Here is a 24,264-nt window from a genome sequence, read left to right as displayed (position 1 = left end):
TTTATGTATCCAGTCAGATTTCAGTTGTCACTTGTTGCCAGGGTCAAAGAAATTTACCTTAAGGCCTTCAAAAGTGTGAACGCTTGTAGCTTCAAATCCATGACACCGAAGATGTTAACAAATCAGATTTCGGATTGTGACACCAGGGTCTTCTAGCAGGCGTACGATAACGTATTTAGTTTCACATCCTTTGATTGGATGGTCAGCGCACCAGTCAGAGCTCGCAAACTGCATCTATAACAAACTGCACAAGATCAAATATACTTGCGTATATACCACATACCAGCTAGATAGATACTAACCACTGCAGACCAGGAACATCCTACAAGAGCTGCAGTTTTGGAGATGCTCTGACAAATACACTGCTGCGGCGATCGCCATCGTAAGATCAAAAAATTTTGACTGGAGTAAGGATTCCAAAATAAATGGTCTATTTCATTCACTCCTGTGCGAAAGTGTGTGAGAATCGTCATCATCGGTGTGAATTTTCGACCACAACACAATCTGTCTGGTTGGAGATCTCACTAACTCAATAAAAAAAATAAAAAATTAAAATATCATGTATCCTGTATCTGGTAATGTCCTGAAAGGCGAACGATATACTTTTAGATATAAAAAGCAAACTAAAAACCAGTCATAATTTAGTGCAGAGATTTATTTCATTTCGACTTTTTTAAGCATAAAATATTTTAGATTTAAATTCACCAAAAAAAAAAAAAAAAAAAACAGGTTAGAAAAAAATAAAACAATTCTTTTTATTCCACTGAAGTTCTCAAGCCTACCGCGTTTTATTCTCTCTAAACATTCTTACACGTCAGTCAGTCATACGGGTCACGTGCACGGGTCAATTAGAATTCCTCACACGTTTTAACGGACCAAAACAAACCAAACAAAAAAATCAATACAGACAAACACACGAAGACATATGATGTACGGTATACCATATAATAAATACACACCAGTTTATGGGAAGACCTTGTTGTAACATTCCTGAACAAATGGTTCATCGTGAAGTTAAAAGGAGAAAGGTGTCTAACGAAGAAATAAAACGGAGGGGAAAAAAAATTCGGTGAATTAAAACTTGAAGGAACGCAAAGAAAAAGATGAAAACGACATAAAATTCAATAAGTCAATAAGTTAGTGAGTTTTCAAGTAATAAAACGTGCAAATGTTTCCGATTCCTTTCACACAATTTCGAAATCTTCCCACAAATGAAATATCAAGAGAACAAAAAGGATTAACAGCAAAAAAAAAAAAAAAAAAAAAAAAAAAACCCACCTCACTCCTAATATATATATATTTTACATATATATAAAAAGATTAAAAGCGCTTCAGAAGTGACGGTGCTTTCTCTCGTTATGAACGAAACAGAACACAGGTTCAGAACCACACGTGATGAAGGACTGGAGTTTGAAGGATGGTCATGGATGACTGGCTGCTGGAGTCAGAGTCGAGGGGAACATGAGGACTCTCGCATGCATGAAAGACAGATCAGGGAGGAGAGAGATCACCTGGGCCGCCTCCTGGCTTATCTCTCCGTCTCGCTCTGACTTCCTGTGACACACACACACACACACACACACAGTAAAATATTCAACCTATGATGATAAAAAGGTTTGTAAAAACCCCTCAGGCTGAATCACTATATTATATGATTATAGCCAGGATTCACAGTAGGGCTAAATCGGTGTTATTTGTTTACAGTCCACCAAAAAAAATTACACCGAAATCAGCATTTAAAATCATTTTGAATATTAATAATCACAAAACATTGGTTTGGTTGGATTTTCGCAAACATGCAGCACATTCAGAAAGTACTAAGAGCATCGCGTTTGGTTGCAGCCTTAAGCTTACAAGAAAAAGAATCGACATAACCGATGAGAAAATGCTGAGACAAAGCGAGAATTTGGCAGTTCCACTTCAAAAACGTCGACTGAATATGGTTTGCGAGTTAACCGAGGTCGAGATAAGTGGGTTTGCCTGTATTACGATCGAGATGCTTGTTCAATGCCTGATCTTTGTATTCGAGATATTGAACACTTGCGTAGTTTCCACTTCAATACAAAAATCTGTTCTCTCCATTTATTCCATCCAACCCACCCACATAACCACCCACCTATAAAACAATTTGGGTGGATTCCTGAATCCTGAAAAGAACAAGGGATTTTCAAGTTCCTTTTTTCCATGTATCAGTTTTAAATAAAACGAAGTCTGCCATGAAAAGAGATGGAAAGTTGGACTAAACATTGCCACCGCATCACTCTACAGTACCAACCAGTCAACCAAAGCAAATACAGACTGCTGTTATATTCACGAATGCAGTGATTTTATCGCTACAGGTTTCTGTACTATAAAGTAGCCTGGCAGCGTTTCTACTACTGGTTACCATAATGACTTCTATCAGTGGATGCTGCAAATAGTGTTCCAATTTTTAGATCAAACCAGGAGACCAAATGTGCTTTTCAGTCGTGTTGGTAGTCGTTGCATTATTATTATCATAAAGTTAATCTTCTCTCAAATTTCTAGTCTTCTATCAACTATAGTTTTCATGGTTTAAATCAACAGATGTTACCAGGTCTTATTAAAAATAAGTGTGTGTGTGTGTGTGTGTGTGTGTGTAGAGAGAGAGAAGACACACCTGGTCACAGTGCTATTCTTTTCGACAGTCTCCATCAGTCTGCTGAAGGCATCTGCTACATTACTTCCAGTGATATTACTCTCTAGTTTAGCAGTGGTCAATTCATACAGCTCTGGATCCACTCCTACACACACACACACACACACACACACACACACACACACACACACACACACACACACACACACACACACACACACACACATTTACACTATAAATAGTAAAAATCAGTGGCTACAGAAACAACCCTTATTCAGGCTTATTGCTCAAGCAGATTGAATGAGTGCGTAGGATTTAGAGCAAAAAAGGGTCAAACACACAAAAACACACGCAACATTTAATCAGAGGTTTTTAACACAACATTGATGTAATTTTCAGAAAGAAACTTTAGTATGTGGGTAAAAGTATTTCATTCAGCAAATGAACTGGTTTATTTTACGTATCAAACACAAGGGTTTTCACATCTCTATCTACCCATTTATAGTCTCCATCTATCTATCCATCTATAATCTCTATCTATCCATCTATCTATAGTCTATCTACCCATCTATCCATAGTCTCAACCTAGTTATCCATCTATCTATCCATCTATAGTCTATCTATTCATCTATAGTCTCTACCTACTCATCTAACTACCTACCTATCTTCCTACCTACCTATCCATCTATAGTCTCTATCTATCCATCTATAGTCTCTATCTATCCATCTATAGTCTCTATCTATCCATCTATAGTCTCTATCTATCCATCTATCGTCTCTATCTATCCATCTATAGTATCTATCTATCTATCCATCTATAGTCTCTATCTATCCATCTATCTATTCATCTATCTATCTATCTATCCATCTATCTATCTATCTATCTATCTATCTATCTATCTATCCATCTATAGTCTCTATCTATCCATCTATAGTCTATCTCCCATCTATAGTCTCAACCTAGTTATCTATCTATCTATTCATCTATAGTCTATCTATTCATCTATAGTCTATCTATCTATCTCATCTATCTATCTATCTATCTATAGTCTATCTATCCATCTATCTATCTATCCATCTATCGTCTCTATCTATCCATCTATCGTCTCTATCTATCCATCTATCGTCTCTATCTATCCATCTATCGTCTCTATCTATCCATCTATCGTCTATCTCCCATCTATAGTCTCAACCTAGTTATCCATCTATAGTATCTATCTATCTATCTATCTATCTATCTATCTATCTATAGTCTATCTCCCATCTATAGTCTCAACCTAGTTATCCATCTATAGTCTCAACCTAGTTATCCATCTATAGTCTCAACCTAGTTATCCATCTATAGTCTCAACCTAGTTATCCATCTATAGTCTCAACCTAGTTATCCATCTATAGTATCCATCTATAGTATCTATCTATCTATCTATCTATCTATCTATCTATCTATCTATCTATCTATCTATCTATCTATCTATCTATCCATCCATCCATCCATCCATCCATCCATCCATCCATCCATCCATCCATCCATCCATCCATCCATCCATCCATCCATCTACCCATCCATCTATCATCTCTATCTGTCCATCTATCTATCCATCTAATCTCTATCCATGTGTAGTCACTATCCATCCATCTATAGTCTTTATCTACCCATCTATATACACATATTCAGTCTGTGTAATCATCCATCTATCAATCAATCCATAGACTCCACCCATCCATCCATCCATCCTATATACCTACACATGTATCTTTCTATACTATCTTATTCCACCCCATTGTATCCCATTCCATCACATTCTCTGCCATCCCATTTTATTCCTCCAGCCCCCCATCTATCCATCCTATCTAAAAGAGCTTTGAGCTTTAAAAAGAAAACTATAATATCAGACAGAGAAGGGGAATAAAGTAAGAAAAGCAATAACCTGCTTTTTTTTTTTTTAAAGTCCGAATCTTAAAATCTAGAGCAGGAGAGGAACCCGCCAATGGCAGAAAAACATATAAACAAACAGGGAACTTTATTTCAAACAACAGGTCAGAAAAAAAAAAAAAAAAAAGAAGTAAGAAATTAAGGGTGAAATATGAATTCACTGCACACCACATCACAGCACTTTACTAAGGATGCGTGTACATATGCACATAAACGTATGCTATAGCACAGCGCTGTCGAAATCCCAAACCCGATCTGTCCATCAATCTTTACTTATTCGCATACATGTTTATCTATCTATCCTTCCATCTATCCATTTTATTCTATCTATCCTTCCATCTCTTTATCCTTCCATCTATCCATCCATCCATTTTAATCTACATATTTATCTATCTACATTTCCATCCAGCCATCTATCCATTAATCCACCTTACATCCCTCATTCTATCCATCAAGATTTACATTCTGATTCATTCTTTATCAGCTGCTTTGAGACAGACAGTGTTCATTGTTAAAAGCGCTATACAAATAAAAAATTATTGAATTTATTTATAAATGTACAAATTTATGGATAAATCCATCTATCCTTCCATCTAGTGGTAACTTTCAGGTCTCCTTTTCTGTACTATTTAAGCATTCAAATTCTTGCTTTTCACACTGTCTAAAACTGTATAACAAAATTGTAAAAAGCCCTTTTCCGTAATAAATAACTACTTGGCGATTGCTGCAAATAAAATGCATTGGAACTTTGCTTAGTTTCAGGCCGTGTTGCTCCACCTCTTGATTAATGATTTTCCCCTGCACAGATATTGTGTTTTATTCATTAAATTATGTTGGGTTGTGTAATAATTATATTACATTATATCATGCTCTAAGATAACAATCAGGATTAGACTATGTTGACTATGGTTGCCAAATCTACATCATTGAATAATATTAATAATAATAATAAAACCACAATGCATTAATACACATTTTCTTAGGCTACCCAGATTAAAGTTTGTTGGTGATCAAGTGACCTTTTGTGACTTTATTATATTAAATTAATAAGAGCATGAAATAAAAATAAATACTAGAAGTAAAAGTGGTAGTATTGTTGATTTTTTTTATTATATCAATAGAAAATTTGCACTAGATGCAAGATTTACAATCGTGTTATACTGTGACATTGTCATTATCGCCCCTAGTGTATACAGTAGGTCATGCCAGTGTGTGTTGCTTGAAAGTGTTTGTCATCTGACCTGGCATCGGTGCATCACTGTCACTGTCTGAGCTACACTCCTCCGCTGGCCCAAAGAAATCAAGGTTGAGTTGCGCAACTGCACCCCCTGGTGCTGCGGTGCGTAATGGCAGCACACATGAAGGCAAGTAAGGGTTAGAAAAAAGGATTAAAGCTTCCATGCGCACGCGCGCGCACACACACACACACACACACACACACACGTTCTCATAAGCTATATAGATTGTACACATTTACAGAAATCAATAAATCATCTAAGTTTTGTTAGTTTTTGTTAGTTTTTAGATTCATTTGCATCATGTACACAGAGAAAAATGTTTATGTTAATGGTCTACACGTGCATGCGTGCACACACACACGCGCACACACGCTTGTTTAAGTTTTGTGGGTAAACCTTTTACAAAAAAAAGTTAATATTGGTCCATTCAGATTTTAGGGCTTCAAACGATAATAATTCTTTGAACAATATTGTAAACAAACTCGTTTAAATTCTCAAACATTTTACTCTACCATCATGCTTTGTGTATAAGAATATTATAGAAGTGAATTTCTCTGTTTCTATTGATTTGTTCTTGTGATGCTTCATATTTGGCCATTTTAGGCTTATTTTTAGTAGTGTACATTTACACTGTAGGGACAAAGGTATCCAGACACCTGACTTTTCCAGCCGTATGGTTCTTGCTCTAACCATTACCACAAAGGTGGAGGCACATATTTGTATGACGGTAGAATAAAATCATCCCATCACTAGTACACCCAAAACTGACAAAGCCCCTGTGCACAAAGTCAGCTCCATGAAGATATGCTTTATATGGGTTGGAGTGGATCTTGAGTGGCCTGCTATAGCGCTCTGACCTCAACCACCACACTCCAAAATCTAGTGGAACATCTTCCCAGAAGAGTGGAGGTTATTATAACAGCAAATGGGGACCAAACATGGAATGGGATGTTTAAAAAGCACATCATTTTACAGTCAGGTGTCCACAAACTTTTGTCCATATAGTGTACATTTATCTGCTAAATATTCATCAGGCTGAATAAGGCACAAAGTGAAGTAAAGTGCATTGTCATGAAAAGAGACAGGAAAGAACAGAAAAAAGATAAGTGAAAATAAAAGTTAGGAAATATGATGCACAATATAAACCTTTTTTTTATTTAAAGCATTTTTTTTTCTTTTACAAGGGTTGTCCTATGCACAGAGTTTTCCATTAATTCAGACCTGAGAAATGAAGAGTCAAAAATCAAAAAGTGCACCAGAAATCAAATCACAGTTCTATCACCTTTGATCTAGAAAGTCTGATGGATGATTGAGAGATGAAAGAATTGAAAAACATGAAAGACAGAACAGATCAGAGACACAAAAAGTGTTAACGGAATTACAGATATAAAAGAAATAGCCATCTTTTAAATTCCAATCGTGTAAAATCTAAGGTCTTTGCAGCTTTTGTTGTTATACAATTAAAATAAAATAGAAAAAAAAAAAATATGCGTGAGGAAAAAAAAAATGTTTTCGATATAAATTATGTTTCGAATTGGGGACCAACACCAAAAAAAAGGAATGAGCATAAAATCAGTATCGAAAACAAAAAAAAGTGTTATTAGTATTATTATAAAGGATTATTATAATCCTTAAAAGGGTCCTTCCAATAATGAATCAGCTTTGTGTTTGGAAAGCAGAAAAAACTTAAGGGATGGACAAACTAGTTGCCAAAGTGACAGATGCCAGTGTCCATATATTTTTTTTATATATTTCCCCCCAATAGTGGCTTTGTACGTTTTAAATTTTTCCAAAATAAATGTATTTGTTGTACATAAGTTTTCATTTGATGCACACATCTACACTAGATCGTGTTCTTCCAAACCCCACCTCCTGCTGCACTACGCACATCGTACGCACTTTGGTGGTCAATAAATCTTACAGAATCAGGAACGAAGTGTAAAACTGTTAATAAACTCTGTCAAATATACCGGCATGCAGATGCACACGCTCGTCAGAGACGTACATCATCGTATACAAACGATGTATCTAAAGAATAAACTCTTGACGAGCCAAAACACAGGACTGGGCAGCACATTCACCTGCTTGCTATGTTGATGTTGGCACCATGGATTTATGATTTGAAGTCAGTTTTAAAATGATTAAACGGTAAATATTTTGGATCGCTTGTGGTTTGAAGGCACCTGATCTCTCAAAATGACAGGGAAACTCACTCATGCCAGGCAAGTGAGGTTTTCATTTTAAATAAAAAAAAAAACAACTAAACACTGCTCTCTCATGCTGCAAATAGCCACTTGTCACAAAGGGCACTGATATTTACAGAGAACAAGGCCAATGTTACTGATTTCACTCTGAAGATAGGGGTAGAGAAGTTATACAAACCCCAAACCCTTGCAATCGCATAAGGACCTTTAGGTCAAAGCCAGGCCTTTATATACTGTATATACGTATATATATGATGCACATTTTGTTGCGTCGACGATATCAGCATTATCCCCGTTCTGAATGATTGTTTCGGTGCCATGAAAAGTTTTAGCACCTGCTCGGTGAAACGGCTTCATTTGCACCGAACCCGATGGATTCGCAGTGCGGCCTGAGACGTACGTCTGTGGCGTATGTTTTGGTCAAAAACACTGCATATTGACCTAATGAGGTAGTGCAGCATAACAACATGAGTTACAGCAAAGACATAAAGGCAGAAGATAGAACACTGTAAGACAGAAGTAGTACAAAAGACTTGTTACGTGTCCTTAGTGCAGAACGGAGGACTACGGCACCTTGTTTTAAGGCAGTCCTGTTGATTTACTAGAGCGGAGAGGAAATGACGAAAGGACAGAAATCAGCAGTCTGCGAATGTAGTCGTGTGAGAGAAATGATGATCTGCATCCGATCGGAGAGAAACGGTGTGGCAGGATGGAGAAGGAAGAATAAAGGGAGGAGCGGAAACACAGAGAAAGGGAGTTGTATCAGGAGTAAGATTTCTGTCGAGAGTGACGGGTGATTTTGCGTTGAGTTACAGAGAAAGAAGCTCGGCGCTGAGACGTACCGTCGTCTTCGAGGCTTAACGAGGACACCCCCTGCTGGAGACACACAGACAAGTATGTAATCATTTCTTAAAGTTTAGAGGACAAGAACCAGAGCGGTTCAAGCTTTGCAGTAACACAAATAATCACTTTTTACAATTATGGTGAGCAGGAATGCATTTTTTACAGCAGAGGACCACATCAGGCTCAACTTTTATCACAGGGTTTCTGCAGGTTTCGGCTGATCAAATTTAAGACTTTTAAAATACCTTTTTGAGACCATTAAGATTCAAATTTAAGACTGATATCACTACATCAAAAACACACAAATGAGTTGTTAGCAACTAAGCTTAACCGAGCCCTAAGGTCATGTTTTTTTCAAGCCAAGCATCGCTAAACTTGCACTTCCCCAAAGCTGAAAAATCAAATCCGTTTTACGTCTGTGGTACAATCCGAGAGAGATTCATCCAAAAACAGAACGCTGATTGGCTGTTGCATTTTGGTTTCAATTGTAGTCAGAATACAGCGAATTCTATTTGGAATAGCGAAAGAAAGAACTGCAACACCACCCAAACAAACAAACAAAAGGTGCCTCATGAGCATTTCGATGAGCATTAGAGGTAGCGTTAAGTGCACATTCGAAAAATTAAGACCAGTTTAAAACGGTTTGAGTCCCAGAATAGTAAACTTTTTAAGGCCTAAAATTTGAGATTTTTTTTCATTTTTGACTTTTTAAGACTCTGCAAAAACCCTGCATCAGCCAAGGAAAGAAAATCTGTGGCAACAGCGAGTTTACCAGAAATGCACCCAAGAATTATTGTTAAAGACTGAATAACATTTTAGAGTCTGGATGAATCTGAACCACATATTCTTTTCTAATCAACAAGGTATGTGAGAAGAGCAGTTATTGAAAAAATGCTACATCAGTGAGTAATCTCATTTAATCTCATTTTCATGTTTCTTGACCTGCATAATTTTATACATGGCGCTGCTGAAAAACTATTGACTCAGCAGATAATCACATGAGCATATGAACAAGCATATTAAACAGTATGAACAACAGTATTAGGACACCTGACTTTCCAGCCATATGTGGTTCCTCACCAAACCAAGTTGAGAGCAAACAATTTTATATAATATCTCTGGATGCAGCAGCATTACATTTTCCCTTCATCCTTCAAGCTAACTTATGGTGTCCACATACTTTTGTCCATATACTATACTAGGCTCTTGCATTAGGTTTTTTTTCTCCGTACCTGAGTGCATAGAGCAGATCTCCCCTGACCTGGCGAAGATGAAGAAAAGATGGACAAATGTTTCACAGGCTCTTTGGTAGGTTCAAGCATTCCCTAAAAAAAAGAGAGAAATTTGAGGTTTTACCATTTGAAGGATTAATCTGTATAATATTTACAGTGGGGGAAATAATTATTTGATCCCCTGCTGATTTTGTGAGTTTTCCCCCCTTACAAAGAAATAAACAGTCTAGAATTTTTATGGTAGGTTTATTTTAACAGAGAGAGACAGACTATTGAAAATATGCATAAAAGACACCCATCACAGAATCAACCTCTTCCATTCAAACCTCTCCTCCACCACCATGGAGACCAAAGAGACAAGATTGTAGACCCGCACAAGGCTGAAATGGGCTACAAGACCAACAGATTGTTGACTTGGCCGTATATTTTTTGTTGAAAACTTCCTGAACCCCTAGCAGAGAAACAGCCCCAAAGCAGAATGTTTCCTCCTCCATGTTTGACAGTGGGGATGGTGTTCTTGGGGTCATATTCATATATTTCTCGAGTTGATGCCAAAGAGCTCAATCTTGTTCTTATCTGACCACATCGTATTCTCCCAAGAGTCCTCTGAACCATGCAGGTGTCCATCAGCTTCAGACGGTCTGTTCATGTGCGTTCTTGAGCAGAAGGACCACGGTGTGTTACCAATGGTTTTTGGTGACTATAATCCAAGCTCCCTAGAGATCATCAACAAGCTCCACCCGTGTAATTCTGTTCTAATCCTCACCTTTCTCAGAATCATCCTTACCACATGAGGTGAGATTTTGCATGGAGCTCCAGAGCGAGGGAGATTGACTCGTCTTGTATTTCTTCCATTTACTAATTATCGTGCCAACAGTGGTCTCTTTCTCACTAAGCTTCTTTCTGATGGTCTTGTAGCCCATTACAGCCTTGTGCAGGTCTACAATCTTGTCCTGATGTCCTGACAGCTCTTTGGTCTTGCCCATAGTGGTGGAGAGGTTGAATTCGGTGACTGGTGTCTTTTATACACATAATGAGTTGATATTAGGAGGAGTTTCTTAAAGGGACAGGACTAATTTGGGTGTGTGGGAGTCAGAATTCTTGCTAGTTGGTACGAGATCAAATACTTATTTCACTCCATCAAATACAAATTAATTTATATATAATATATTGTTTTCTTTTCTCGCTCTTAAAATGAATCTACCATAAAAATGCCAGACTTCTTTGTAAGGGGTAAATTTACAATATCAGCAGGGGATCAATAATAATTTTCCCACTGTATGTATAATACAAATAAATAATATGTATTTTCTTATTCATGTCATTCTCTTATGAATGAGATTCTATTAATCTCATTCATACAACTGAGCAGCTATGGGGTTAAGGAGTGGCTGGTATTTAAACTCATGGCCTTTGGATCCAAAGTGGAATACCTTAACCACCAGGTAACCACCTTACCATCTTAAACCAATGATAATACCTCTGTATTATTTTTTTTTCCTGACACGCAGAAGACATTAAACATTTCAGATCCTTAACGATATTAAATGATCTAGTATCGATTAGTGCATTAGAAAACCGTGAATCACGGCAACCATCACAAGAATCAATTAAGTATTTAATAAATGAAGATTTCTACGTCGCATAATTTACTCACCAGTCCTGCAGCAAACATGGGTACGATAACAGGCTGCTTGTTCTGACCAGTAAACAACTGCAAAAAAGATAAACAAATACCTCTGCTTTTAGATCTTTCAGTGTTTATATTACAGCATTACTGCAAAACTACTGTAAATAAAGAGGATGTTATACTTTAGATAAATTCTGTGGACAGATGAGTACAAATTATATTTTTTGTCAATCGGTTGATTTATCGCTCATTGGCAAGCACGAAGCAACCTAGATATAAGTATCGGTAAAATCCACTATCGGTCAACCTTTAATTTTAATGAAATCCAACATCATTACAGTTGTGCAAAAAATCTCAAAATGATCAGTCTGTGAAGAATGAATAAAGATTTATAAGTGTTTTTCTGCATACTATGTTGTAGATTCCCAGGCAGTCCAGCAGAATTCTGTTGCTGTGTGAGCCGACCCATTGAACCTTGAGGCCGTGAGTGTTGTGGATGTCCAACAGGTGGCGCCACATGGCTACAGGTTCCCTGAGACAAGATAATGCAAGAGTGAGGATTTTAAGTGTTCTAATCTCTGCACCAATTAGCTTCTGCAGATTTAGGTATGAAATGTGACATTAAATTAATGAATTAGAAACCACTCGCTGTTGCTACGGATGGATCCAAATGAACAGCCTAAAGAAACATGAGATTACTGCCCACTATAGGAATCGGGAGTGTTGCACTTCATCGCGATGTGTAACTTTTGACTAAACATGTGTACTTCACCTGATCTCGGCATGGTCTTGGGGCTCCAGAAGGACCTGCAGGGTCTGTACATCGGAGTCCTCTGAAGTGCTCTCCAAAGGGAAAGTGCTTTCAAAAAGATGCTGCAGTTTGTGACTCAACCCACACTGGCAGAGAACGAGAAACATAAAGAATGACATGGAAGGAAGAAAGCAAAACCAACAGATAAAATGTCAGAAAACAAATGTATAATGACATTTTTCTCTTTAATACCATTTTCCTCTTTATTTTCTACTGTGACTGACACAGCTGAATGTCAGTACAGAGCTAATTTTTAGCATTAAGTAAGCAAAAGCCCCAAACCCTGAGGGATACCATAAAGTGTAATTGATTGCTGGAATGCTACTTGTTATTGGCAAAAATCCATACAGATAGTTTTTCCGGTAGTCTGTTGTCATTACGGGAGCGGCCTCTGGAGGCGAATCACTGACTTTGCGTGCTGTTTGTTTTTACACAAGAGACTGTGAGATGTATGGCGAGCGCTATATTATATTTATTATATCTATAATTTATTCATTATATTATAATATATTTATTTCCTTAAGCACATTATTGTAATTCAGTACTTTTTTTATTATTATTATTGCAATAAAGGTCAGTACTATTTTACATAGGGTGTTGTTTTTTTTTCTTTTTCCTTTTATCCAGTATCCATTTTATTTATTGGTTACTTGATCGATACAATACAACTTAGCTATTGGTAAAACCCACTATTAGTCGCCTTCTGGTTCTCACATTCTGTATTCTTATTTTGTTCCCTTGTATATTCAGAAAGAGTATGTGCCTCAACTAACTCCTCAAAAAGAGCCTGGTTTATACATTACACTATGGTGTGATGGGAAGGTAGACCCAATAATGGTAGTCTATAACTTTTGCAATACTTGTTTTAATTTACATTTAAACATTTGGCAGATGCTTAAATGTAAATTAAAACAAGTATTGCAAAAGTTATAGACTACTATTGGAGGGTTGAAAGGCCTTGCTCAAGGGCTCAGCAGTGACAAATTGGTGGTGCTGGGATTTGAACTCATGAACTTCCAATAAAAGTGTAATGCCAGAACCACTGAACTACCAGTTCCCTTTCCAAATGGTACATATTCTTAGAAAGAAAAAAAAAAGTCACCACCTGGATGTAACTAAGCAAATAGGTAAGAGCCTCCCATTGGATAATTACTGCATGGATGATTATGTTTCAGCTGGCAACAAATTATTTAACTCTAAGTGATGCAGTGAGTAGCTTCTTATTTCTTAATCAACCATGTCAGAAGACACATCCTGTGGTCATGGAAAAGATGTTAATCTGTTTCAGAAGGTTCAAATTATTGGGCTGCATCAAGCAAAGAAAACATCTAAGGAGATCGCTGAAACTGGGAAATTGGGTTAAGAACTGTCCAGCCCAGTATTTAAAACTGAAAGGATCGGGGGGAACCATCATCTTCGAGGTGGAACTATGAATAAATCTTGAATGATCGTGATCAGTTAAACGTTTGGAGAAATCAAATCGTAAAAAAAAAAAACAACAGAAGATCTCACGGCTGTGTTTAATAGTGAAAGTAAGAGCATTTCCACACGCACAATGCGGTGGAAACTTGAGGGATTTGGACTAAACGCCTGTGTATCCTTAAGAAAACCACTTATCAGTGAGACTAATCGGGGGAAAAAATGGTACAATTTGGTAGGGAGCATAAAGATTGGACTCTGGAGCAATGGAAGAAGGTCATGTGGTCTGATGAGTCCAAGTTTACCCTGTTCCAGAGTGATGGGTGCATCAGGGTAAGAAGAGAGGCAGATGAACTGATGCACTCATCATGCCTAGTGCATACAGGACAAGCCTGTGGGGGCAGTGCTATGATCTGGGGTTGCCACAGTGTGTCAGGTTTAAGAATGAGGTCAGCTGACTACCTGAATATACCAAATGACCAGGTTATTCCATCAATGATTTTTTTCCTCCATTATGGCACAGGCATGTTCCAAGATTCATCGAGCTAGAATTGTGAAAGAGTGGTTCAGGGAGCATCCCAGGGTCACCAGAGTCCAGACCTTAACCCTAGTGAGAATCTTTGGGATGTGCTGGAGAAGACTTTGCGCAGCGGTCGGCCCTCTCTCATCATCAATACAAGATCCTGGTAAAAATTACTGCAACTCTGGATGGGAATAAATGTTGTGACATTGCAGAAGCTTTTGGAAACGATGTCAGAGAATACGTGCCGTAATCAAAGCTAAAGGCGGTCCAACGAAATATTAGGGTGTGAGACTTTTTTTTTGGGATGGGAATTACATATAATTTAGTGCAATGACAATCTGTACTCTCATCAATAAATGTTAAGGTTTATAGTACTTATCGAATCAGAAGTTTACAAGGATTGTAAAACAAAACAAAAAATTACAAAAATTAAAAATCATCCCAACATACCAGAACACTGTCACTCTGGAGGCTATCGCTAGAGGGTACTGTTGCAGTACTACTTTGCTCTTCCTCGTCAAATGCCGCCCACGATTCCTGCTGTACCTCTTGCTCCTCCTGCTCCCCAAACTCTGCCCAGTTTTCCCCTCCAAATGGAGCTGAACTAAAGTCTGCAAAGCTATCACTTGGGGGCAGTTCTGAGCACATTTGTTCATGATAATTAGTGTCACTAGTATCATTATCCTCATCTTTATCTTCTGTAGCAAGTTCTTCTTCCTCCTTCAAGTCCTTCAGAGTGTCTGCATCTGCAAACTCATCGTGCGAGGAGCAGTCCGATAGTGCAGTCACAAAATCAGCAAATCCCTCCTGACTTAAGGACTCGGTCTGGCTGATATCTGGAAAACCCTGAGTGGCATCCCTGAAATCTCCAAAGTCCTCGTCTGATTCAATTGATGACCCAATTTGGATTTTTTTCACTTCCCTTATACCGGGATCTGCCCTCAGACCATGGACAATCCCCACGGGTGGGTCAACCACAGTCAAACACAATTCTTCCAGTTCTACTCTTCCAGGAACCACAAGGGATCTTCTAGCTTCTAGACTTGCATTATTTATGTTACAGTCCTCAACGTTTTCCTTAAACTGTGCATCAGACTTTGGAATGTTTTCCACCACCGGTGTCAGAGATGTACCAGCAACGTCTCCAAGATCTCCAGAGACATTCTGAATCTTTATTCCAGAAGCAATGGGAAGTCCACCAAGACTAGAACGTGGATCTTCTTCCATTTGTTCAATCTCCAGCTTTTCCTTGTTGCGCTGATTCTCACCTGCCACTTCAGGGAATCGAGTGTCTCCTGCTAGAGTGTTTCTAGTCTCAGACGCATTGCTCTGGGAGATGTTATTCCTCAATGAATGATCAGAATCGTCTGAACCATTTGCTCTAGCAGCTTGGTTAGTTTCTGTACTGGAATCCTCTGCTCTAGCTAGAACAGCTTCAGTGCTGTTAGTGCTTGTTTCTGTAAGCTTCTCTAGATCTTCATCAGTGCAAATTGTGATGGGTCCATTACTAAGGCAGTGCCCCACTTGATCTGTGTTTGGGATGTCATTTGGCTCATCTTTGCCACCGGCTTTGAAATCCTGAAGCTTGAAAGTGCTTTGCTTCTCTACATTTAAGACAAGCGAGAGCTCCTTCTGTGAGGTAGGGGATAAAGGACCATTGGGGAGGACTTTTAATACCTCCACTTTTTTATTCCCACAGTCGACATCATTCTCACATTCAGCAGTTTCCAGGTCCTTGGTTATTTTTTCCAATTCTTTAACTGCAGAGTCTTTCCCTGGCTGATCGGCCCTCTGTATGAACGTGCTGCTGTGTACATCAGAAGGCGAGGAATCCGCCTCACACGACTGATCAAAAGTGGACGGCATGTCATATTCAGAGAAGCTCAAACTGGAGGACACGCCGCAGCAGTACCCTCCGAACTCACCAAAGTCGTCTTCATCTTCCTCCTCTCCATCCTCATCCAGAGGAGGCGGAGAGGAGGAGTACATGCGGACGATGTCAGGCTCCATGATCCTCTAGTGTTACCTAGAGGACACAGAACCCACAAAAAAAAAAAATCAAAAGAACCTCTGAGTCTGGATTAGACGCTGTGAGCAGACTTATGGTGCAATTATTACTTTTAAGATAACAAGTATTATGATATTTCACATCAGTAACTTTGAATAATGTTTAACACCAATGTCAACTAGTCATATTCTACAAAATAGCGACATCAGTGGACTACAGTGTCAACATGCAAAAAAAAAAAACTCCAGACCTTCAACATCTGTTTAACTAAAACTTTTCTGATTCTACTGCAGTAATCCTCATGCAGTTCTGCTCCACTCGCTACATTCTAGATCATTCTGGACAATTATTCTGTATAATAATAATAATAATAATAATAATAATAATAATAATATCCATTCCATCCATTTCTATCCCATCCATCCCAGGACACCAACCAATCCATTACGTCTACACTATATTTCCTATTACCGTATTTTCCAGACTATAAGCTGCTACTTTTTCCCCACGCTTTGAACCCCGCAGCTTAAACAATGAAGCAGAATACAAACAACTAATAGATTTTTTCTGGGTTTTTCCTGGTTTCACAAGCTTCAAGCCAAAAAACTGAGCCCCATAACATTAGAGCAATGAAATTGCCGAAGCACATCATAAATATGGGTGAGGTTCCTCTGACGTTTGACCTGCCGCTTACTCGGACTGTCTACAGGAATTTGTCACGCTGAAAAGCTTCACCGATGGTGATTTTTAAACGCACAACGATGCCAAAAGAAAAACTTGTGAGAAAGAGAGAAATAGTTGTGAAAGGAAGGAGGAAGTAAAATATTATCGTTGGTGTGGCCCTCTGACACAATTCAGGTTTCTCATGTGGCCCCTTGTAAAAATTAATTACCCACCCCTGCGGTATATACATCTCACGCACATGCGCATTTGACGAAAATACTGTATTGAACTCAAGCGAAGTGAACACGCATATAAAAAAAACACAAACAAAGTCTGTGTTTTCTACCCTGAAACACGTGAAATCAAAGCATCGATCTTTTCTGACTGACACCCATGTGAAAGAATTGCTTCGAGTGGCAACAACGAAATACGAGGCAGATTTGAAGGGGATTGTTCAAGGCAAGGAATGCCAAAAGTCCCACTAAGTAACATGCATAATAAAAGAAAAACGCTATTGTAAATTATTATATTTTTGTTTGTGGACTTGGTTAAACAGAGTTTGTGTGTGAGACAGTGCACACAATGTTCATTGTTGAAAATGACTGTCCTGTGGTCTTAGGAGTCAATTTCTGTCATTATGTTGGTGTGTGACATTTACAATAAATCTGGCTGAGAAGAGGTGTGTGTGTGTTAGAGGAAGGTATGGGTGATGTTCATGTGTGCCCATGTGTATGATGTGGCTCTTGGCGGTAATACAGTCAAAAATGTATTCTTGAAATGTATTCAAAAATACTCTCGTTCTCTGACTGGTTGGCCACCCCTGATGTAGAAGCTAGGAATCACAGATGCTACTGTGCAGGCTCTGGGGGAAAAAACAAAAACAAAAAACCAAACACACCCTTAAGAGTAGTCTTTCCTAAATTAAAATTAAGAGGAAGCTGCTTTTTCAGAACAGGAAGTGAATGTTTCAGCTCACATAATAATTTGCTTGGTTAATTACTGTTCAGTATACTTCACCTTATGTACATTTCATCAGCATATCATACAAATAATCTGCATCTTCTCAGCTAGAACGATTCCTAACTAAGGACTATATGTTTGTTTTAACCCATGATGTATCTGAATACTTACTTCTGATTGGCTGAAAAGTTTTGAACACACTATAAATAGTTACATACAGTATATATAGTAAACTGCAGTTACAATCATTGGCAGAGTGAAACAGCTGAAGCAGCAGGCACACACATGCACAATCTCTCTCACTAAGCACTTGATTTTCAGTCATTTGAATAAATGAAATCTAATCGCACTGTAACTCTGTGTTTGCTTTCGAGCAGAAAAAGACAAGGTTATCAAACAACTAGTAAAAATTAACCATTTCTTTTATCCATTCAGTGGGATTTGCACTGAAATATCCATTACTGCTAACCATGGTATAAGTCATGTCAAGTTTATATTATATTTCTATAGCACTTTTCACAATGGACACATTGTCTCAAAGCAGCTTTACAGAATTTAAGAATTAAGGTGAACAATGTGTATTTATCCCTGGTAGTCTAGTGGTTAGGATGCGGCGCTCTCACCGCTGCGGCCTGGGTTCGATCCCCGGTCAGGGAACCAAACCCAGCCATTAGGGTTGCACAAGCCCCCTAATGGGAGAAGCCGAAAGAAAGATGTGTATTTATCCCTGATGAGCAGCCATGGCGACTGTGGCAAGGAAAAACTCCCTTAGATGTTATGAGGAACCGGACTCAAAAGGAGAACCCGTCCTCATTTGGGTGACATCAAGAATATGATTATAAATCTTAAAAACAATACAAAACCCCGGAGAGCACCGGAATGTAGGATTATGACTAATGTCCTTTCTACAGTCTTATACAGTCATTTGAGGTTATGAAACCAGGAGCTACTGAGCAACCCTGTTCATGATAATCTATGGCTTAGTGTGAGGTGTTACACCCAATTTTGTAATGCACTCTGCTTCATTTCAGGGGGTTATTCACCTTAAAATTGTGTAATGCACACAGCGGTGGATTATCCCTTATTTAAAGGTTCCACCTCCACCTTGGATGAGAAAAGCTGATGAGGATCAGCAGTAATTACAGGCCGTCTAATGGAAACCACTTTGGAGAAAAGTATCGGCCAAATATATAACGAAGAAGCGATCAGAACGGGTTTATTTAGTTTTTTTGTTCATTTTCAAATGTGAGCAGAGAAGCAAACTAATCACGATGCCATTTCGAATAAGATCCTCTCTCTCATACCCAATCACGAGACGGCACGAGCAGAAGTTTGAAAAGAAAGAGAGCTCGTCTCACTGTGTTTGTGTGACTCAGAGGAAGCATGCATCAGCCCAGTTGGGGGGCGATGAATGAGAACAGCACAATTTATTCATTTCTTTATCTATTTATTATTTATTATTTACTAGCTGAGGTGGACACCCATTGTCTAAGTGTCTCTAGAGCTTGTGCTTCATCGGGTGTCATATACAGTAATACGTGTCAATGAGGCATGGTGTACAATCAAATATTTATACAATTGTTTTAAAAAAATAAAAAATGGGGGCAGTTGTCTAGTTCTGATAAGAATGGTATAATCAATTTAAATAAATAGATTTAAAAAAAAATCTGATTTCCTCAAATTTACCAGTTGGACACATTTTTTTTGTTCGAATTTGATGACTTATGTGGCTGCTAAAAAAGCACACACACACGATTAGAAAGAGTACGGTAAACTGATCCTGGGTAAACTGATCTGTCTCTTTGTCCTCACAGATCCTGAAACTCAATCTACCCGACTGCTTAAAAAAAAAAAAAAAACCCTGCCTCTTATTTTTCCCCCCACTCAATATATTTGATTTACAAATCCAGTGTCAAATCAAGTGAATTGTTGTCATGTCATTACCCACCCTAGTTTATATGTTCTTGCCTCTGCTTGCTGGGTAAAAAAAAAAAAAAAAGAAACAGAAAACTACAATCAAATCAAATCAAATCAGGGCAAACATTCACCCACAAATTAATTCAAGATATAACACAAATCAAATTCAAACATCAACTAAAAAGGTGTGGCTCGGTTGTGAAAGAGCTTGGAGTGGTCCGTTTATTACGCAAATACACAAAGTTTACTTACCTGTGATAATGTTGGTACAAGCCATTATACTATATTTATTTATCCACATCAAGCAATTTCATTCTCGTCACGCTTATTGTGCAAATCGGACTTCTAATCTAGTCGTGCCTTGAAAATCTGCTCCTGAGCGAAGCAAAAGCTGCATGTAATTCTCTCATCAAACATCAGAATGGGAAAATAATCTCAGTGATATTAGTCACTTTGATCATCGTATAATTATTGTTGTTGTTATAAGAGCTGGTCTGTTTGTAGATGCTGATCACATCTTGTCTGGTGGGGGTGCTGAAACGATATGGGGAATGTTTTCCTGACACTTTTTTATTTCTTGGGCAATCGATAATCACCTGAATCCCGTGTATGTGAAAGTGAATGAAGATTTGTGATGCTCCACTTCTGACTACAGATTAGTGTAGATGATACCGTGAAGATGGCTTTGAACTGCAATAGATACGAAGATTTTAGCAATCTAATCGCCATCAATTAACGATTTATAACAAAACAGAGTTAGTGTAAAAACTATAATGAATTTCTGAGATATGAAACTGACCCAAAAGTTCACAGGTACCGAAGAGAAATATTTAGAATTGCACTTTCAGGTATCACGCAGGTAGGAACGGGTTCCCTTTTTCAGTGTTGTTCCTTATATCGTGTCAGAGTTTTACCCTCACCTCCATCATCTCTAACTCGCTAATCAGGTATAAATTTATGTAGTAAAACTGTATACCAAGAATTTCTCAATTTCTCATCAAAAAGACTGGGACCACTGTGAGTCATGTTTTTTGACTTCTCTAGTGCTTTTAACACCATCCAACCTGCTCTCCGGAGAGATAAGATGGTGTACATGGGAGTGGACCATCATCTGTCAGAATGGATATTGGATTACCACACAGACTGACCACAGTATGTGAGGACTTGTGACTGTGAGTCTGACATGGTTGTCTGCAACACTGGAGCCCCACAGGGAACGGTTCTTGCCCCGTTCCTCTTTACCGTCTACACTGCAGGCTTCATGTTCTGCTCAGCAACCTGTCACTTGCAGAAGTTCTCTGATGATTCTACCATCGTCGGTCTGTTCTTGGATGATGATGACAGAAAGTACAGAGGACTGATCCAGAATTTTGTGGACTGGTGCCAACGGAGCTGCCTCCAGATAAGAGCTGGGTGTTCGTCTGAACAACAAACTGGAATGGACAGATAATACTGAGGCAATTTATAACAAAAAGACAGAGCAGACTCTTTCTGCTGAGGAGACTAAGGTCTTTTGGACTGCAGGGCACGCAACTGAAGACCTTTTTTGAATCTGTGGTGGCCTCAGTCATTTTTTTATGGTGTGGTCTGGTGGTGCAGCAGCGTCTCTACAGCAGACAAGAAGAGACTGGAAAAGCTGAAGCAGCTCAGTCCTGGGGATTCCCCTGGACACTGTACAGGAGGTGGGAGAAAGGAGGATGGTGACTAAACAATGATCATTCCTGGAGAAAGACTCTCACCTCCTGTATGAAACAGTTTCATCTTTGAGCAGTTCCTTCAGTGACACACTGTTACACTCTCAGTGTCTGAAGGAGTGATACAGAAGGTCTTTTCTCCCTGCTGCTATTAGACTTTACAATCTGCTCCCAGTGAACCAGTCACCATAATATACATTGTTATTGTGTTTAACTGTGCAATAACAACAACAACAATAAATGTGCAATAACAATAATTTTAAACTGTATTATGTTTCTACTTTTTATTTTATATATTTGCACATTTATTTTTCTTTGCTGCTATAAAACAAATTTCCCCACTGTGGGAAGAATAAAAGGTCTTATCTTATGATTTTTTTTTTCATACACTATATTACCAAAAGTATTGGGTCTCCTAGTTCAAGTGAATGGAAAATTCCATGCTACAACATCCAAATCCTGTACAAATGTGGGCCTTCAATTTTGCAACAACAGTTTGGGAAAGAACTGCATGCGGCTCGGAAAAAGTCAGAGGTTCCAACACTTTTGTCATTACAGTCTAACAGTCTGTTTCACTTTACAATAGAATTGTTACTCTATGAATCCGCCAACTAGCTTATGGCATAAATTAGAGACATGAGGGGGAGAAAAAAGACGTCCAAAGGTAAAATAGTGCAAATGCAGGAAACAGAAGTGTGTTGTGTAGGTAAAGGCTGTTCCAGAGATTACAGTTTGGGCAGCTCTCACCACCCACTGCAGAGCCTTACAATCATTTGCTGTGTATTCAAATTAAATTAAATTCCACAGCATATCTGATCACATTTCTGTTAACTGCACAAATCCCTTTAGTGCCACGATCATCTAAATACGGATTCCATAAAAATATGATTTTTCAGAACTGAATAGTTTGGACGCAATGCATGACTTTGTACATCTGTAACATACGTCTTGTGTCTTTTTTCCTTATGTCCTTCCTTTATGTCATAGGCAGACCCTCTACCGGTGATTGGTCGGGAACAGCTGATACAACAGACTGTTTCCTATACACATGCCAATAATTGCTTAAATCTTATGCATTACTAATGACCAAAAAATGACATTGGGAATTAAAAGTGAGGACCGATTTGAAAGTAAAAGAGGTACAATGCAGTATTAATGTTGTTCGTAAGGAAATGTAAAAGTATATTGTATTATAGATGGAACAATATACAGAGAGTATGTAGTGATAATATAAGTGTTTATTGCAATGATGTTGCACTATGCCACACACTATTGTTGAACTGAAAATAATCCACCTTGTGAGACCCACACACACCCACATGCTGTATATAAATATACACACACACACACACACACACACACACACACAGATATATAGGACAGGCATGTGCATTAAGAGTATTCTGTATCATAAATACAATAGTGTGAACCCTAACCCTAATTAGATCATTAGCACGCTTTATTGTCTTCAAAATGCTTTCTGAAGCAAAACTCCACCCAAAAATATACAAATACACCACAAAATAAGGTTTAGTTACGGAAATACCAACAGTCTCCTGTTTACAAAACATTGTCAAAAACCCTGCACTCGTATTCAGACAAATCCCGCCTCCTAAGCCGTGATTGGCTGGTTAGAGAGCGTTTCTTGCGATTCGATTGGACAAGATTTCCAACCGTGTCCAGAACGAGGAAGTGATCTAACCAACTTGCCGGAATACGAATAGGGAAAAAAACCCATAACAGTCAAAGTAATTCGCTAGCTCGTTACAATGAAGAAATGCACAACAAAAACAAATGCTCGAAAACGTTTCACGGGAAAATGTCAAGTTAAACAACGAACTGTCAAAATTCAATAACTAAACTATTTCGTTCATTTGCAACCATTATACATGTTAGCATTCCGGCTAGTGAACGTCACCTAGCAAGAGCAGAAATGCAACCTTACCTTCATTTAGCTTTCAGATACAACGCCGACATTTTCAATAATGCGTTTTCATGCACTTCGCTTATCGCAACAGTCTTTAATTAGAGGCTGAACTTCATTTCTGGACACCTCTGAAATAGGTCTCTTTTCCCAGCATGCCACAGTCCGACCGTCTTCCTTTGCTAATGGAAAAAAAATCCAGCGGATGTTACGTCACCACGTCCGCCATATTGGAAAGGACAGGTCACATGTTGGTTGACGTTTCAAGCTAAAATTTTCTTAAACAAATGTACATTTCAGTGTGCAAAACTACACTTATTTTGTGTTTTGTTTTGGGCTTAAATCCCATCTGGACACTTTTTACCTGCTGTAACTTCTAAAGCACATAAGAGTGTCACTCAACTGTCTCAAATATTTGCAATTTTATCTACTGTAACACAAGTTTCATTTACAAACCCCCCTGGCATTGTTATTTATGTTTTTGAAGAACATTCGATTAAATTATATGTAATTGAAGTCTATAAAAAGGACACGGCTTGATCTAAGAGATGCCCAGATGAGGGCCTGTGGGCCAAAGTTGGACCGTGGTAATCGCTCAGTTTAAAAAACATTTTTTAAACTGAAGAAACTTTGCAGTGCCACCCTCTG

The 24,264-nt window shown here is 38.3% G+C and overlaps 1 protein-coding gene across 11 annotated transcripts; it reads right to left on the bottom strand.

Moving 5' to 3' along the window:
• Positions 1 to 730: 730 nt before the first annotated feature.
• On the bottom strand, positions 731 to 23,791 carry aftphb (aftiphilin b). Of its 11 annotated transcripts, none has more exons than XM_046855498.1 (10): positions 23,638 to 23,791; positions 14,901 to 16,476; positions 12,470 to 12,594; positions 12,109 to 12,229; positions 11,725 to 11,781; positions 10,068 to 10,160; positions 8,835 to 8,868; positions 5,792 to 5,884; positions 2,639 to 2,762; positions 731 to 1,554 (listed from the first exon to the last, which is right to left on the bottom strand). In XM_046855498.1, the coding sequence occupies exons 2-10, from the start codon at positions 16,458 to 16,460 to the stop codon at positions 1,422 to 1,424; spliced, it is 2,340 nt and encodes a 779-aa protein (XP_046711454.1). In that variant the 5' UTR covers positions 16,461 to 16,476; positions 23,638 to 23,791; the 3' UTR covers positions 731 to 1,421. The 11 variants fall into 11 exon arrangements, 7 of the variants coding, with proteins under 7 accessions (XP_046711454.1, XP_046711455.1, XP_046711457.1 ...); XM_046855499.1 differs by having other exon boundaries at positions 8,835 to 8,865; XR_006926658.1 differs by having other exon boundaries at positions 1,423 to 1,554; positions 8,806 to 8,868.
• Between the last annotated feature and the right edge of the window lie 473 nt (positions 23,792 to 24,264).

This window comes from Silurus meridionalis, chromosome 8 (assembly GCF_014805685.1).
Source record: "Silurus meridionalis isolate SWU-2019-XX chromosome 8, ASM1480568v1, whole genome shotgun sequence".
In the NCBI taxonomy this organism is placed as follows: Eukaryota; Metazoa; Chordata; class Actinopteri; order Siluriformes; family Siluridae; genus Silurus; species Silurus meridionalis.
Note: the sequence above shows the minus strand (reverse complement) of the source record. Positions and strands in the feature narration are given on the sequence as shown.